Here is a 17,746-nt window from a genome sequence, read left to right as displayed (position 1 = left end):
ATGGTCTGGGAGAACCTAGACGCAAGCTTCCAGGGGTCCTCTCCCAGTAAAGCTACACAGGACATGCTTAATCCTCCTCGCGATGAGTTGTGACAACACGTGTGCAGTGGTGCCAAACGTGGAAGCTCATTAAAGATTCAGTGCCTCAGGTTCTACAGGGAGCTAGTTGTATAGACACACCCCTTGGCATGTACCCAAATTCCAGACTCCCAAAAGGAAAAGCAAGTACTCGGCGAAACACATATTCTTTGTACAAAATTTCAGCGAGCCAGTCTCATCAGTAAACAATGGGAACCCTCACAAAACCTAAGTTCCCTGATGCTGGCCGTGAGCCAACCTTGCAAACAGGCCTTTCCAAGCATAACACTTTAGGCCTGCTAGGCTGACTATTTTCTGCACAATCTTGTATCACAGAGATCAAACAATATCCTTCTTCTTTTTTAAAAAAAGATGTGTTTATTGGGCAGAGGGAGAGGGAGAGGAAGAGAGAGAATCCCAAGTGCACTCAGCCCAGATGTGGGGCTCGGTCTCACAACCATGAGCTCGTGATCTAAGCCGAAACCGATTTGAATGCTTAACCAACTGTGTCACTGAGGTGCCCCAAGAATATTTTGACAATATAGCCAAGACATTGGATTATTCAATATTTTGACTATGTCAGTGGTTCTATTAAACCAAAGAAAATGAAGTTTATTTCTCCTTGAGATATTCAGAATTTACTGTATATGTTCAAAAACATTTTCTTAAGATTTTATTTATTTATGTGAGAGAGAGGAAAGCACAAGTGGCAGGAGGAACAGAGGCAGAGGGAGAAGAAGCAGGCTCCCCAGTGAGCAGGGAGCCCGATGCAGGGCTGGATCCCAGGGACTGGAGGATCATGACCTTCACCAAAGGCAGACACTTAACCGACTGAGCCACCCAGGTGTCCCAAGACCAGAATTTTAATTTAACTTCAAATGTCCATCAACTTATAAACAGATAAGCAAAATGTGGTATATCCATTCAATGGAAAATCTAGCAATAAAAAGCAATTAATCTTTAAGAAACTATTGCTTGTCAAGTTCTAGTGTTTTAGCAGAGAAGAATATCCATAATTGTCTGTAAAAGCTATTAAGATAGTGCTCCCTCTTCCAACTACATGCTTGTGCCAGGATGCGTTTTCTTCCTGTCTTCAAAAAAGAACACAATAAATTAAAGGCAGAAGCCTTTACAAGAACTCAGCTATTTTCTATTTAGTCCTACAAAAAGGTAAAACATAATGCTATGCTCCTATTTTTTTCATAAAATCTTGTTATTTATTTTTACATATACTTTTTATGTTAACATACAATGTCTTTACTATTGTTTTTTTTTTTTTAAGATTTTATTTATTTATTTGACAGAGAGAAATCACAAGTAGATGGAGAGGCAGGCGGAGAGAGAGAGAGAGGGAAGCAGGCTCCCTGCTGAGCAGAGAGCCGGATTCGGGCCTCGATCCCAGGACCCTGAGATCATGAGCTGAGCCGAAGGCAGCGGCTTAACCCACTGAGCCACCCAGGCGCCCTTTACTATTGTTTTTAAATGAACTTTTAAACTTCTGAAAAGCAAAACAGGGGTGCCTGACTGGCTTAACCAGTAGAGCAAGCGACTTTTGATATTGGGTTTGTAGGCTAAAGCCTCATGTTAGGTATAGAGATTACTTAAAAATAAAATCTTTAAAAAAATATTAAGACAAATCAGTCAATATAGTACTAGAAGTCCTAGCCTCAGCCATCAGACAACAAAAGGAAATTAAAGGCATCCAAATCGGCAAAGAAGAAGTCAAATTATCACTCTTTGCAGATGATATGATACTATATGTGGAAAACCCAAAAGACTCCACTCCAAAACTGCTAGAACTTGTACAGGAATTCAGTAAAGTGTCAGGATATAAAATCAATGCACAGAAATCAGTTGCATTTCTCTACACCAACAACAAGACAAAAGAAAGAGAAATTAAGGAGTCAATCCCATTTACAATTGCACCCCAAACCATAAGATATAGGGAAAAAAATATTAAGACAAAGCAAAATAAAAACCAAAGCATGTAGCAGGAGAATAAGCAGGTTTATAGCAAACATTTTCAAATGGTAGATTTAGAAGCCAAAAGGTCTCATAACCTCATTAAACATCTTGGTGTAATTACCAAATGGTATTATTCCAAACCAAAAGGTCTAATTACTCAGAACAAAGACCTAAGCCTAATGATCTTTTTTTTTTTTAAGAATTTATTTATTGGGGCGCCTGGGTGGCTCAGTGTGTTAGGCCGCTGCCTTCGGCTCAGGTCATGATCTCAGGGTCCTGGGATCGAGTCCCACATCGGGCTCTCTGCTCAGCAGGGAGCCTGCTTCTCTCTCTCTCTCTCTCTCTGCCAGCCTCTCTACCTTCCTGTGATCTCTCTCTGTCAAATAAATAAATAAAATATTAAAAAAAAAAAAAAATTTATTTATTTATTCGACAGCCAGAGATCTCAAGTAGGCAGAGAGGCAGGCAGAGAGAGAGGGGGAAGCAGGCTCCCCGCTGAACAGAGAGCCCAAGGGAGGATCATTCGTGGGGGCTGGAATGTCATTGCGGGTGAAATGGCTACACTCACAAGTCTTTGTGTAGACCCCATTAAAGTTTTTGTTTAAATGTCATTTATTTTTATTTTTTTTTTTTTTCCATTTTATTTCATTTTTGTTTAAATGTCATGTAAAATGTCTTCTGTGATAAAAGATAAAATACTCCCAGAAAGATAAAATGCTCCCAGAATGCAGGAGGATTTCTAAGTGACAGTGATTTGCACCTGTAGCTAAGGAAAGTACTTTGTCTGTAAATCTTGGGATTAACTTTCTTTCAGACTAAGGAGACATGCAGATACGAACCTGTTCTCCATTTTTATGTTAGAGGATGCATTTCTCCCTCACATAGTCTGGCTGGAGGCCAGCAAGGCTTGTTTCAGTCAGTTTAGAGATGGGGAATATAGAGAAGAATCCCATCCATTCACTTGGGACCAGAGACTGTGGGGTCACAGAAGCCACCACTCTGCAAAGGTAGTCTGGCCAGAAGATAGAGAAATTGGGAGAAGTTAGTTATAGAACATATTCATGCGGCTAATACACATGTACAATGACATGTTCCTGTTGCTCTCTTCTGCAAGATGGAAGCAGAGAGAAAAAAGTGGTAACAGTTTACCCACTAAATGCTAGAAAGGTATAATAATTTGTTCAATCATTAATTAATTCTTTTTTTGTAAAAAGATTTTACTTATTTATTTGACAGACAGAGATCACAAGTAGGCAGAGAGGCGGGCAGAGAGAGGGGGAAACAGGCTCATCGCTGAGCAGAGAGGCAGATGCGGGGCTCGATCCCAGGACCCTGAGATCATGACCTGAGCTGAAGGCAGAGGCTTAATCCACTGAGCCACCCAGGCGCCCTAAATCTAATGATCTTATGCAAAGAACTTCTTCGTTACAAAAACTAGAAGAATAAATGCAGTAACAAAAATTCAATGAAAAAAGAGCTCAAATGGTTATTGAGACTGACTCATCTCAAAGCTGACCTGACCGACAAAGTTTGGGCACAAGGGGCCCAGTTAACTATTGGCCCCAAATATTACCTGGAATGCTGCCAACAAAGAATTTTGAAAATGACCTATGGGAACTCCAGAATTACCAAAGGATAATGAGACTACCACTCAATTTCTGAAATAAAAGGATGAATATTGGTCAGGCAAAGTCTGAGCAAAGCCAACTGCTGGGTCTTTGGGAAGCATGGGATTCAAGATGGGTGTGCTTTCAGAGGCATAGATCAGTTGGCACTACCCTTAAAGCTTGCTTACGCTAGTGAGCACTGTTCATTGGTTGGTCTCTGAATCATCTTTTTTGGAGTGAATCCAGCCCTGCTCAGCTGACTTTCCCAAGTGATGATGATTGGTCAGCTTGCAAAAGCAGGTTCACCAAGATGATTTGTGTTTATCCACTGAATGTGTTTAAAACTGATTCTGGTTGCAACTTGGATCTATGGTTACAGAACCATCAATCTTTTTCCTAAATTTGTTAGAATTTCTTATTCTGATTTTCTTACATAACCATAGTACAATTATCAAATACAGAAAATGTAGTCTTTGTTCACATTTTAATACTCTTTTAGAGCAAAATTTTGTTTCCAAAATGTATTGATCCACAATTACATACTGCATTTTATTTTTTTAAAGATTTGAGAGAAAGTGTGCAAGGCGGGGGAGGGGCAGAGGGAGAGAGAGAATCCTCAAGCAGCCTCTCCACCGAGCACAGAGTCTGATGTGGGGCTGGATCCCAGGACCCTGAGATCGTGACCTGAGCAGAAATCAAGAGTCAGCTGTTAAACTGACTGAGCCACTCGTAGGCCCCTATGTATTGCATAATTGTCATGTCTCTTGGATCTTTCTAAACAGTCCCTCTGCTTTCCTTTGTTTCTTATGACACTTTCATTTGTCATTTGAAGACTATAGGGCAGTTTTTTGTTCTACTTTTGTTGTTTGGTTTGGTTTGGTTTTTATAGAATATTCATTATGGTTTTTCTGATTCTTTCCTCATGGATAGATTCAAGTTATGAATTTTTGGCAGGCATACCATACCAGTTTGTACCAGTTTTGACGGTTTTTGTGGGTGTCTCCATTGTAAGTTACCATTTGTCTCTTATTTGGTATCTCTCTTCTTTTTTTTTTTAAATTTTAAAAAATATTTTATTTTATTTTTCTTTTTTTTTATTTTTTTTGAAAGATTTTATTTATTTATTTGACAGAGAGAGATCACAAGCAGGCAGAGAGGCAGGCAGAGAGAGAGGAGGAAGCAGGCTCCCTGCTGAGCAGAGAGCCTGATGCAGGCCTCCATCCCAGGACCCTGAGATCATGACCTGAGCCGAAGGCAGCGGCTTAACCCACTGAGCCACCCAGGCGCCCTAAAAAATATTTTATTTATTTATTTGACAGACAGAGATCACATATAGGCAGAGAGGCAGATAAAAAGAGAGGAAGGGAAGTAGGCTCCATGCCAAGCAGAGAGCCCATGTGGGGCTCGATCCCAGCCGAAGGCAGAGGCTTTAGCCCACTGAGCCACCCAGGTGCCCCTGTATATCTTTTTGTAAAAATTTTAATTCTTTATTTATCTATTATCTATTTATTTATTTATTGAGAGAGAAAGCACACATGTGCATGAGCAGGGGAGGGGCAGGGGGAGAGGAGAGAGAATTCCAAGCAGGCTCCATGCTCAACTCAGCATGGAGCCTGATGCAGGGCTGGATCTCACCACCATGAGATCATGACATGATCTGGGTTTTGGCCTGAGCCAAAACCAAGAGTGGGAATCTTACCTGCAACTGAGCACGCAGGCACCCCTGTTTGATAAGTATCTTAAGGGGAGATACTTCGAGGCTATGTTCCCGATCAGACTTGTGCTCAATGGTTTTAGCACTTACTGATGATTATTGCCTGAATCAATTTATTACTTTCATGATTGCAAAATGGTGATTTCTTAACTCCGTCATTCCCTCCCTTACTTTTATTTATTTATATTGCTTAGTATCACTAGGGGCTCATAGATTCTTTTTTATTTCATTGTTTATAATCTATTATTCCAGATTCAGCCAGGGGAACCCTTCAAACTGTTTGCGGGGCTGTGTTCCCATGTTCATGTGATTTTTTAAGCATTTGTTTATTTTCTGATACCAAAAGATGTTACAGGCTCTTATAATTTTTTCATCTCCAGCCCTAGGATTAACTATTTCTCTAAGAATGTCTGGCTCTTTTTTTTTTATTTTAAAGATTTTATTTATTTATTTGACAGCCAGAGATCACAAGTAGGCAGAGAGGCAGGCAGAGAGATAGGAGGAAGCAGGCTCCCTGCTGAGCAGAGAGCCTGATGCGGGGCTCAATCCCAGGACCCCGGGATCATGACCTGAGCCTAAGGCAGAGGCTTTAACCCACTGAGTCACCCAGGCGCCCCTGTCTGGCTCTTTTCAGTGGAACTTTTCTCCATTAAATACATTTTGGATATCACTATATATTAATACATAGCTATATAGTATATAGTATTTTACAGTCTAGATGTACCATAATCTATTTAGCATTTCCTTTGGTCGTTTCTGGTTTTGCTTTTTTTTTTTTTAACAAACAACTCTACAATGAACAAAAGTCATCATAGTTTACTTTGCATATGAATGAGCGCACTTGTAGGATAATCATCAAAAAAATGGGATTTCAGCAATAAAAACTTTAAGAATTTGAAATTTTGAAAAATTCTGCAAATTGTCCTTCCTAGAGATTGCATTGATTTGTATTTCCACAAGTATCATATGAAAGCAAACAACCAAGCTTACAAATTTAGGTTAAAATTCTGTTTTATTCATACTACATTTAGGGGATTTAAAATTTCCAGTTACATTAATTTAATAGAATAGACAGTTTAAGAAAAACTTCCATAACCCAGTGATCAAGAAAAAAAGAGCATTTAATCCTGCCATGAGCAGCTCTGGTGATGAATTCAAACTGGGTTAATTTTCTAAATTTGCGATTATGTTCTTTCTCTAGAAAGGCCTGAAGCCTAACAATGAGTCACTTTCTCTTTTGGCTCCTCAAGGCTGTCAGTTTCAATTATTTTTGTAGTTTTTGAGCTTATGAAAGACTTTTGTTTTCTCTGCATGAATATGTTTTGAGATATAGGCAAAAGATTCCTGCCATACATAGGTGGGGTCCTTTATTTTATCTTATTTTATTTTTACTTATTCATTTTTTAGGTGTGTTCTTTTAAAAATAGATATTTTCCAATTACAGATAAAAGTAATAATTAAGAGCTGTTCTATAAAAGTTAAGGAAAATTTGTGGCTTGTACACAGTAGGAATCTCCAATTTGGTGCTAAAAAGACACATTTAGTGTGTCTATTAAAATGCAGATCATGGGGGCGCCTAGGTGGCTCAGTGGGTTAAAGCCTCAGTGGGTTAAAGCCTCTGCTCAGGTCGTGGTCTCAGGGTCCTGGGATCCAGCCTCGAATGGAATCGGGTTCTCTGCTCAGCAGGGAGCCTGCTTTCCTCTCTCTCTCTGCCTGCTGCTCTGCCTGCTTGTGATCTCTCTCTCCCTGTCAAATAAATAAAATAAAATCTTTAAAAAAAAATGCAGATTATGGAGGGCACCTGGATGGCTCAGTGGGTTAGGTCTGCCCTCAGCTCAGGTCATGATCTCAGGGTCCTGGGATGGGATGGAGCCCCATGTGGAATCCCTGCTCAGCAGGGAGTCTGCTTCTCCCCCTGCCCCTCTACCTGCTTGTGCTCTCTTTCTCACTAATAAATAAATAACCCAGGTGTCCCGAGCTAAACATTTTTCTGGAGGATCTCAGGTCACACAGGGGCAGAGCCCCTATCTGAATCCTCATCTATTGGGTTCCAGAGTTGGGTTACTGCATTAACACCAGTAATATGGATTACAGATGGATACTTTGCTAAATGAATTACTACTGCAGTCCTGTAATTAGTGCGCTTCCATAGGACTCTTTATATTGAATTCTTTTTACCATGTTCAAGAATAAATCTGTTAGGAAAACCATACTACCCCAGTGCTTTATGCAGGATAGAGCTTGTTAAATGTTCATGAATAAATGTAGCTTAAATATGTTAGCTATGGAGTTACATATGACTAGATTAAAATTCTCTATTTTACCCTTTTTTTTAAAGATTTTTTTTATTTGACAGACAGAGATCACAAGTAGGCAGAGAGGCCGGCAGAGAGAGAGAAAGATGGGGCAGAGGCAGGCTCCCTGCTGAGCAGAGAGCCTGACTCGGGGCTCAATCCCAGGACCCTGAATTTGTAAATCTAGGAAAAGTACTTCTTCATCTTAGAACCACGGTGAGGAATAAATGAGATAATGAATATGCAATATCTAGCACTCAATAAAAAGCAGTTAAAAAGCGATTTTATAATCTTGAAATGATTATGTTCAGGCCATAAATTGGGATCGTAGGTAGGTATTAGGTGGACAGGTCTAACACTTATTAAATAGAAGGAATCATTAGGACTACTGGGGGCACATAGGAGAAAAGAGTCATTGAGACACCCAAGATTATAGGCTTGATATTTGCTGAGTAATGATGTGGTTAAAGACAGAAATGGGGAAGTTAGAAGCTATCCTGGATTGAAGATGCAAGGCTTTTCATGATGTTCTGAGAAGAAAAAGATACATAGGATTTGAAGAGGCAAGGAAGACAGAAATTGTATATTGGTTGAATGATTAGGCGAAGATGGGTGAATTAATGCATAAAAAATTAATTCAAAATATACTTATGAAAAAAAGCAACAAAATGTACTTATTGAATGGCAGGTACTATGAATTTATTGCCTAATAAGAGAAGATCTATGGTAATAGCTTCAGAATTTCTACAAAAGAGTAGTTTGGGGATAGCAATCTCTCTGGAAGGGTGTGGAGAGAGGGGGCTGGGTGGGGAAGAGGATTTGTCTTGAATTTATTGCCTAGCTAAAGAAGATCTAAGGTAGTAGTTCCAGAATGTCTGTAAAAGAGAAGCGTGGGGACAGCAATCTCCTAGAAGGGTGTGGAGTGAGGTCTGGGTGAGGAAGAGGATTTGTCTTGACTCTGTAATCTCATTAGATGAGAAAATACCAAAAAAGAGGGAGGGGCACTGATTGAGATTAGGCTAGAACTAATTCTCCTCAGAGTAACTCTCAACCCTGTCACTTAGACATTTGTAAGTGAACAATAATAGGGCATCTGGCTGGCTCAGTTGGTAGAGCATTGGATATTCGATCTTGGGGTTGTGAGTCTGAGGTCCACACTGGGTGTAGAGATTACTTAAAAATAAAATCTTAAAAAAAAAAAAACAACACTAAACAACAATAATTAATGAGAGATTTATTTTAACAGGTTTCCGAATAAAGATCTATGTCAGCAAGGAGGTAGAAGCATTTAATTTTCCTTGTGGAAAGAGTAGAGAGAGGAAGGATTTAATGAAAAGCTGTTATTTTAATCTACTCTTACTTACCATACTTGAAAAAGGCAATTAATGCTCTAAACGCAAGAACACAGATCTTCAAAGACCAAAGAGTTACTAGAGATCCTGGTCCACTCTTCAAAATTTGGCTGAAATGGAGATAAGGCTGGAGACGAGGATTAGCAGGCACCCAGTCATCATAGGCCTACATGTTGTATCAAAAATTTTGAAATTCATCCCATGATTGATGGGAACCACTGAAGAATTTCAGTCCTGGAAGTGGCAATAATAAAATACTACAATGAAACATTTTAGGAAGATCACAGGACTATGCATTTGAAAGAGGTACAAGCAACATGACCCCCCCCCACACCTCTTCTTTGTAAATGAAATACAAGGAAAAACATGAATAAAACAAAGTCCCTATTCTTAAAGAATTTACATGCCCATGGGGAGAGACAGACAATAAAAAATAGATATATAATGAGATAGCAGATAGTGATAAGTGTTGGAAGAATATAGCACCGGAAGGCGCAGAAAGAAGGGCAGAGGTACCGTCTTAAGGCAAACTCAGTGTCCTTTTCATTAATCTCATCTCATAGCCACAGTAAAAAAAATACGGTTTCAAGATCTTCTTTCACTTTCCAATACAACATCTCTACTGTACTGAGATCTTAATGTTGCAAACTTGTCCATATCTTTCATTTATCATCTCAAAACTTCTTTACTTTCTTAATATCCATGTTGTCTTTGCAAAGCCCACAAAACGAGCACTTTCCCCACTCACATTTATAGAACTCTCTATCAGGCTGCACTGAAAACCTTTCTTTACCTTCACCCAGATCCGACTCTTCACTCCTTTTTTAAACTCTTTAATGTCCACAGTTTGTTTCACAAGATCTGTATGTCTCCTTTCTTCTCTTCCTTTTTTTTTTTTTTTTTTTTTTTTGCTTAAGAAACATATATTGTACTGAGTTCTTAGTCTGGCAGTCACTAGGCTCAGGACAGAGAAGGGTAAATGTTGCCCTGACCTCTGGAGCTGATATTGATAGTTATACTCCTTAAGTGGAAGCTTGAGGGGTGGGAGATCCGAAACCTGTGAGGACAAAGTGGAAAAACCACTTGCTGCCGAGCCTTAGGTTCCTGGTTTCAAATTGATACAATCCTGTGTGGTATGGACAGGGCTCAGAGGCTGCGGAAAAGGGGAGCAGCATATTAATTCTTCATCAAAGGGCACCTGGGTGGCTCAGTAGGTTAAGCATCTGCCTTTGGCTCAGCTCATGATCCTGGAGTCCCAGAATCAGGCCCCAAGTGGAAGGGGCGTTCCCTGCTCAGTGGGGAGCCAGCTTCTCCCTCTCCCTCTGCCCCTCCACTGGCTTGTGCTCTCTTTCTCTAATAAATAAAATCTTAAAAAAAAAAAAAAAAAAAAAGTTGTTCCCGCCAGTTCTTTCTCCACTGACTGAAGTCCTGGCCAAGTCCCACCCTTCAATACCTGGGGCCTAAATAAAAGAATGCAGATCTCTGGGAGCTACTTAAATCTACTGAATCACAATGTCTAAGGGCAGGGCCCAGAAATCTATAGTTTAATCATGAATACCCCCAGGCCATTGTTATGTACACTTAAAATGTGAACACCAATGGCTGCTGCTATCTTTCCTCACTTCACTTTCACCTTAAGTAGTTACCATTATCATCCCTATTTTCCCAAGGAGGAAATCGAGGCCTAAAAAGGTTGGTTAATTTGCTGAAGTCACCCAGAGCTAGGGCTGGAATCTACACCCATCTAGCTGCAGCTCCTAGTCTTAAACATTACAGTGCGCTCATCTCTTGCTAAATAACTTGTTGCTAGTATTTCAAGAAGCACAGGGCTTGGAATTCTAAGAGTCTGAAGGCCCACTAAGTTTAGTCTGGTGAACTTTGACGAGTCATTCACATTTTGAATTTCAAGTCCTTCGCGGGTTAAATTTCAGTCAAAACACCCCCACCTAGAAGACGCCCCTGATGGGCTAGGCGAAGCAGCCCAATGCGCCGGGAGGCGATCGATGACTTCGGCGCGCCTCTGCCTGTTGGATTGGCTCGAAGCTCTCCCGCCAGGACTGCCCTACTCCCGCGCGCTCGTGGGCCCGCCCCCGCCGCCATCTTGGTCTGGGAGGGAGCGGACCGCACGCGAGAGTAAACAGCCCGAGCCGGGAAAGTCGAGTTCTGGCTCGGTCGGGGTGCCGCGGGGTAGCCGCGGAGAGGACGCAGCCCTGATCTTCGTACGCGGGGTAAGTATCGGGGCCACGGTGCTGGGCCCTGGCAACTCTCAGTTTAGCGCCCCCTCCGCCCCCTCGCGGCTGGTTGCCTCGCTCCCCGGGCTTCTCCCGCCCCCGGCGGGTCTCCTCCCACTGTTGAAAGCTGCCCGGGAAAGTGGTGGCGGGAGCGGGCCTGGGCCGGAGCGCGGCGTGGGCTCCCGCTGCGTGTTGCAAGGCGCAGGAGGAGGTGGTTCGGGTCTTGGATTTGGGGGCCAGGGGCCGGGCATGTGGACGCGATGGGGTTGTGAGGCCGGGGGCGGGCGCGCGGGTCTGGGGCAGGGGCCCGGACCCGGCCGCCGCGGGGCTCTTTCGGTCGGTCATTGGGTTTTCTTCTCTTCCGGTCCGTGCCTTAGGGTGGCCGACATGACGGCCCCGGCTCAGAGCCCCCTGGCGCCACTGTTGGAGACCTTGGAAGACCCTTCCGCCCCCCATGGAGAGCAAACCGACGCTTACCTGACCCTGACCAGGTGAGGCCCGCCGGGGTTGGGGGTGAGCGCTGTGGCGGGTTTGGGGGAGAAGATAGTTGCCGTGCGGCACGCAGAAGCGAGTTTGTGTATTCTAGGGGCATGGCAGCGGTGAGGACGCCGGGGTCGCGGGCAAGGTGGGGGGAGCTGGTGCGTGCTCAGTGACGTTCCCGGTGTTGCTGCAGAGCTCAGAGCGTGGGCATGGAATGAGGAAGCCCGCACGTGTGTGTCCGGCTGGCGGAGGACTTTTTTTTTTTTGAAGTTTGGTTGGAAGTGGGGATGCTGGCGGGATGCTTTTCAGTGTAAGCCGCCCTGGTATTGGGACAGTGCGTTAACTCAGAATCGTTTACTTAATAGAGAGCAATAGCCCGGGTTTCATTTTTCACTAAATGCCTCACAGTATTTTTTAATCTGCAAATCACATTTTGCTGAGTTACCTACTTATTTGGAACAGCTAGGAAAGGGTAGCAGTTGGTACAAAACGATAAAGATCTGATAAATTTTTAGTGAATTTGTAATTCGCACTGGGTTTTCGTGTTCCCTCTTTACATGCTGAGATGGTCCAAATGTGTACACTGTGGAGCAAAAGTTACTCGTAAGGGTTCTTCTTGCATTAAATTCAGGCCGTATATTGCATGATGTATTTACAGGTATTAAGTATTTTAAGCACTGGGCTCCTCAGCTTGGTAGAGTTCTAACAAACTTCAGAAAGAGGATAAAAAGGGGTATTTTAGGGGGTAATTATAGTTTCCTTTGTGTGTCATTTGCATATGTTTGTGTTCTTTCTATTTTTCAGTCGAATGACTGGAGAAGATGGAAAAGAAGTCATTATGGAAATTGAGAAAAAACTTCCTCAGCTATTCAGAGTTTTAAAAGTATGTATCTGTTTATTGAATGGTTTTTTTGTTGAGGGGAAAAACAATTTTACCAGCTGACTCATAAAAACTTTGAAATGGAATACAAGCAGGATCATTATAGTACTGTCAGTGTTTAATATGTATCGAGTACTTTCTTAATTACCTTACCTGTACTCTCTTAATGCTGTGTGTGCCTGTGAGGGTACTCTTGAATCCCCACTTTGTAGAAGAAATTGGTTTAACTTGCATAATGTTGCCCATTGCCAGGTTAATACAAAACCTATGCTTTTTTTAAGATTTTATTTTTTTAAGGAATCTCTATATTCATTGTGGAGCTCCAGTTTACCATCCTGAGATCAAGAGTCCTGCGCTCTTCCAAAACCTGTACTTCTAACTTAAAAGCAATTATTTCATGTTTTTTGTCTTTTTCTGGGAATGTATTTGAAAGTAAATGATTCTGTAATTTTGTCTTTGGTCTATTTTTTGGCAGGTTTTTTTTTTTTTAACTCCTTCACTCACCATCAATTTTTGCCACTCTTATCTGGTTAAAAAACCGTTATTATGATTATCTTCTCTGCTTATTTGTAGGGAGGTGTTATAGTAACATCAGACTGTGGACTTTTCTTCTTATCCTCAGTACGCAGTGGCTTTGTGATTGTCCTGAACACTTAGTTTCTGAATTCCTTGCTGTTAGAATGAAGAGGTTGAACTACATCTCCAGAGTTCTTATTTTTATGATCATGTTTTGTGTTTTTAAAAAGGAATATTCTGTCATTTATTGTACATTTTAGCATGGTTTCCAGTTAAATGTTGAGGCAATTAAGGTACGGCCTACCCATAAGTATTCCTATGCTTTTTGTTTGTGTAAGTGCTTTTTGTAGTGTAAGCAGGAACTTAGTTTTGTGTAGTAGTTCAGGACTTACTGATAGTATTATTAGACAGTATTAATTGTAATATCCTGTTTTTCTTCATTATTGTGTTCTGCATCTCAGCAGTATATTGGATGTGATGAAAACATGCATCCTCATAAATTTGGTGTTCAAGAACATGTAGGATCAGGAACTCAATTGCTTGCACTGTTTAATAGAGTTTGTAACTTAAATGCCTGTTGAATAATTATTTGAAAGCACGTGGGCGGTTAATGATAGGAAAGTCAACAGAAGCGTTCTAGGTGAATTATTAAGCACTACAAGGATAATTGAATTCCTTTAGAATAGGAGCCAGGTTAGGTGAAATATAACATGTTTCTATATAGTTGTTTACAGTTCTGTTAGTATTGAGTCTAGAAACCCATAACTTTTTTTTTTTAAGATTTATTTATTATTTGAGAGAGAGTGGGGGAGGAGGAGACAGAGGGATAGAATCTCAACCAGACTCCCTGACCATGATCCCTGAAATCATGACTTGAGTCAGACGCTTAACTGAGTACCCCAGAACAGAGTACCCCAGAACCCACAACATTTTTTCCCAAGGATTGGTATATTTGAGAGAGTGCTTAAGAGGGCATGGGAGGTGGAGAGAGAATTGGGACTCAGATCCCAGGACCCTGAGCTGAAAGCTAGAGTCACTTAAAGGATTGAGCCACCCACGTGCCCCACCCACAATGTTCTTGAAGACAACACTGTTGGGGAATACTTCAGGAATATATATTTAATTTAAAAAAAAAAATGGTGATCACAGTTAGCTATTCTCCAGGAGATACAGTAGTAGCTCTCAGTCTCAGTAATGCTCTTTCTGTGGTTGTCTGAATTCGTTGTTTTAATATGTCTTATGTGGGGCGCCTGGGTGGCTCAGTGGGTTAAAGCCTCTGCCTTCAGCTCAGGTCATGATCTCAGGGTCCTGGGATCAGATTGAGCCCAGGATCGGATCGAGCCCGAGTAGGGCTGTCTGCTCAGCAGGGAGCCTGCTTTCCCCTGCCTCTCTGCCTACTTGTGATCTCTTGTCTGTCAGATTAAAAAAAATAATAATAATATGTCTTATGCTCCAGTTTTTGTGTGTGTGTATTTTATTTAATTATAAAAGGGGTGCCCCAGGGAAGTGTCTATTCATATACCTATTTTTCCTGCTCAGGAGCAGCAAATACCTGAGGATTCCTTGGATATCTGATTCAGAGCAGTGAGGGGATTTGAAAATAAATCACTTTAAAATAGGAAATTGTACCAAGAAAGACACAGAGTTACAAATAAATGTAGGGTTGGGGAATATAGCAAGACTACCTTTGACAGTTGGGATTTTATAGCCTATACATATGTAACATGGGTTGGGCTTTAAATTCCAGATCGATATTCAAATTTTCCAATCTACAAAGTAGGGATTTCTTTTAAGTTAATGTTTAAAGCTCTTATCACTTCAGATCCTCCGTAAATGTTCCATTCCAACCTAGCTTTGGAGGTGTCACTCCACTCCAAAGCTAGGATGCCTGTTTTAGTTTTTGAGTCTTTTGCTTACCTTTTGTGGAGGTGTCTTCAGCATTTTCCATTTGTTGGCTCTTTTATTGCTTTCAGCTATGTGGAGATGTTCTTTTAAGAGAAACATTCTTTTTTATGTGATCTCTTTCTAGTGCTCTTCCTCTTTGCCAAGCTGTATAAATGGCTTCCTGGTTTTATTCCTTTTTTATCTACTCTCAAACATTTTGTTGATTGATTGGATTAAAATATTTTTATTTTCTGGTCTGTTTCTCTGAGAATTTCTAGTTTTAATTGTTTATAACAAATGTACTTTTTATTTTTGTAGATGCACATTTCCAGTCAGAATTCAGATCTCTGTAGTGCTGCTCTACAGGCCTTGGGGTTTTGCTTATATAATCCCAAAATTACCTCAGGATTATCAGGTAGTTAAATTTATTGTTTTGTAATATTTTTAGAGTTTATATTTTAGTACTTGGTCTGGGAGTATCCAGCACCCACTATGACAGAAAAAATATTTTTAGAGTTTATAAATATGGTTTGATATGTTAAAAGTACTGTTACTTCTCTTTTAGTTACATAGCTTTAGTAGTTCAGGATTTACTTTTGAGAAAGAACTAGTGTTTTGGTTATCATCTTTTAGAAGATCTCTTTTTTTCTAGACATAGCTTTAACTTTGATACCACCAGATTTGCTCTAAAAGAATATAAACCTATTTGAAAGTGATTGTAATTAAAAAAAAAATGAACCTTTTTCTTTACAAAGCATATATTCTTTGAAAGGTAATAATTTAGATGGTGTTTTATTGTATAAAACAAGCATATACCCAAAAGAACATGCTGAATTGAAAAGTTCTTTTACATAGTGGTATTGAGATAATTTGGATCTTCAAAAGCAGCTAAGTTTTCAAGGAATCTTAATTACCACTCTGTAGTTTGTCATTTTAATGGAAACCTAGGAGGTGATCTTTCAAAAGGGGGAAATCCGGGACAGGGAATAAGGGTGCCTGAAAGTTACTACTATCTTCTTTTCTGATGGTAAAGTTTATGCCCTTTTTTATACATACAGATGTTCCTAATCTAAAATAGAAGTTCATTTTAGAACAGAGGTGTAGGATTCATAACATCTTGCCAAAAATTGTTTTATATGTTTAGAAGTAATGATACCTCTGAAATTTTTTCAGTTGCACAGATTGAGTATACTGTTTGTTTTCTCTGAATATACTTTCCCATCTAACCTAAGTTTTGTGTTTTGGAAGAAATTTGCTATTAGCATTGGTTCACTGATCCTCTTTGAATACGCATTTAATTTTTTGACAGATAGATATTTATTTTTTTGTTTCTGTATTAGAGATTTTAAAGTGTACAATCTGTTCCACATAATTAAGGCTGCTTGTTTTTCAGAGACAGATACTCAAGAACTGCTTTTAAAATTGAATGATAGTGTTAAAAGCCCAGACAAAAATGTACGTACTAGGGCACTTTGGGTGCTATCCAAGCAGACATTTCCTGCTGAAGTCATTGGCAAAGTAGTGAGTATGGTTTTTGTATACATTTTCTTAACTACGTGCCACTTAAAAAATTGAGGTTTATTTGTATTTATTTGGTTCTGTCTTTTAGGTATCCAATATAATTGATTCATTAGAAATAGTATTTAATAAAGGAGAGATGCATTCTGCAGTTGTTGATTATGAAGCATTAAATGTCATCATAAGGTATGAATTTGTTGTTTTAGAAGATTAATTTCATTAAATTTAGAATTTACTTCAAGGAGTGGACTTTGGGGACTAAAATACGAGTTAGAAGTTAAAAGAACAAAATGTCTTGTAAAAGTCTCAAGGATAAAAGGTAACAGGAAAAAGAAGGAAGAAGATATGTTTAAGTTACTAGGTTTCTTTCTTTATTGTCTTTATTTTTACTGAGTCTTAAAAATGAAGTCTTGGTTGGGGTTCCTGTCTTGTTTACTTGGTAGAGCATGCTGCTCTTGATCTTGGGGTCATGAGTCTGAGCCCCATGTTGGCTATAGAGCATAGGTAAAAATCTTGGTTATGTTGCTGCTGCAAAAATGATTTTGATTTTTTTTTAAGATTTTATTTATTTATTTGACAGGGATCACAAGTAGGCAGAGAGGCAGGCAGAGAGAGAGAGGGGGAAGCAGGCTCCCTGTGGAGCAGAGAGCCCGATATGGGCTTGGTCCTAGGACCCTGGGATCATGACCTGAGACAAAGGCAGAGGCTTAACCCACTCAGCCACCCAGGCGCCCCTTGATTCTAATTTTTTAAAATTATTTAATAAAAATTTTTTAATAAACATTTTATCCCCAGGGGTACAGGTCTGTGAATCGCCAGCTTTACACACTTCACAGCACTCACCATTGCACATAACCCTCCCCAGTGTCCATAACCCTCTCCTGAGCCCCTCCCCCCAGCAACCCTCAGTTTGTTTTGTGAAATTAAGAGTCACAGTTTGTCTCCCTCCTGATCCCATCTTGTTTCATTTATTCTTATGATTCTGATTTTTTTTTTCTTAAGATATTTATTTATTTATTTATTTGACAGACAGAGATCACAAGTAGGCAGAGAGGCAGGCAGAGAGAGAGAGAGAGAGGGAAGCAGGCTTCCTGCGGAGCAGGGAGCCTGATGCGGGGCTCGATCTCAGGACCCTGAGATCATGACCCGAGCCGAAGGCAGCAGCCCAAACCACTGAGCCACCCAGGCGCCCCGATTCTGATTTTTAAAATTATTTCCATTAAAGCT

The 17,746-nt window shown here is 40.4% G+C and overlaps 1 protein-coding gene across 6 annotated transcripts in view; it reads left to right on the top strand.

Annotated features, from left to right (window-relative positions):
• Positions 1 to 11,085: 11,085 nt before the first annotated feature.
• Positions 11,086 to 17,746, top strand: part of RIF1 (replication timing regulatory factor 1) — a 63,498-nt gene continuing 56,837 nt past the window's right edge. For 5 of the 6 annotated variants that reach the window (XM_045066816.1, XM_004743837.3, XM_013051914.2 and 2 more), the window contains exons 1-6: positions 11,086 to 11,238; positions 11,619 to 11,732; positions 12,526 to 12,604; positions 15,320 to 15,416; positions 16,395 to 16,522; positions 16,611 to 16,705. In XM_045066816.1, the coding sequence (XP_044922751.1) occupies positions 11,629 to 11,732; positions 12,526 to 12,604; positions 15,320 to 15,416; positions 16,395 to 16,522; positions 16,611 to 16,705 (503 nt within the window). In that variant the 5' untranslated portion in view covers positions 11,086 to 11,238; positions 11,619 to 11,628. Of the gene's footprint in view, positions 11,239 to 11,343; positions 11,453 to 11,618; positions 11,733 to 12,525; positions 12,605 to 15,319; positions 15,417 to 16,394; positions 16,523 to 16,610; positions 16,706 to 17,746 lie in introns of those variants that run through there. The other variant, XM_013051913.2, reaches the window with a different exon arrangement.

This window comes from Mustela putorius, unplaced genomic scaffold (genome assembly GCF_011764305.1).
Source record: "Mustela putorius furo isolate JIRA1106 unplaced genomic scaffold, ASM1176430v1.1 tig00003869_pilon_pilon_pilon, whole genome shotgun sequence".
NCBI classification, from domain to species: domain Eukaryota; kingdom Metazoa; phylum Chordata; class Mammalia; order Carnivora; family Mustelidae; genus Mustela; species Mustela putorius.
Note: the sequence above shows the minus strand (reverse complement) of the source record. Positions and strands in the feature narration are given on the sequence as shown.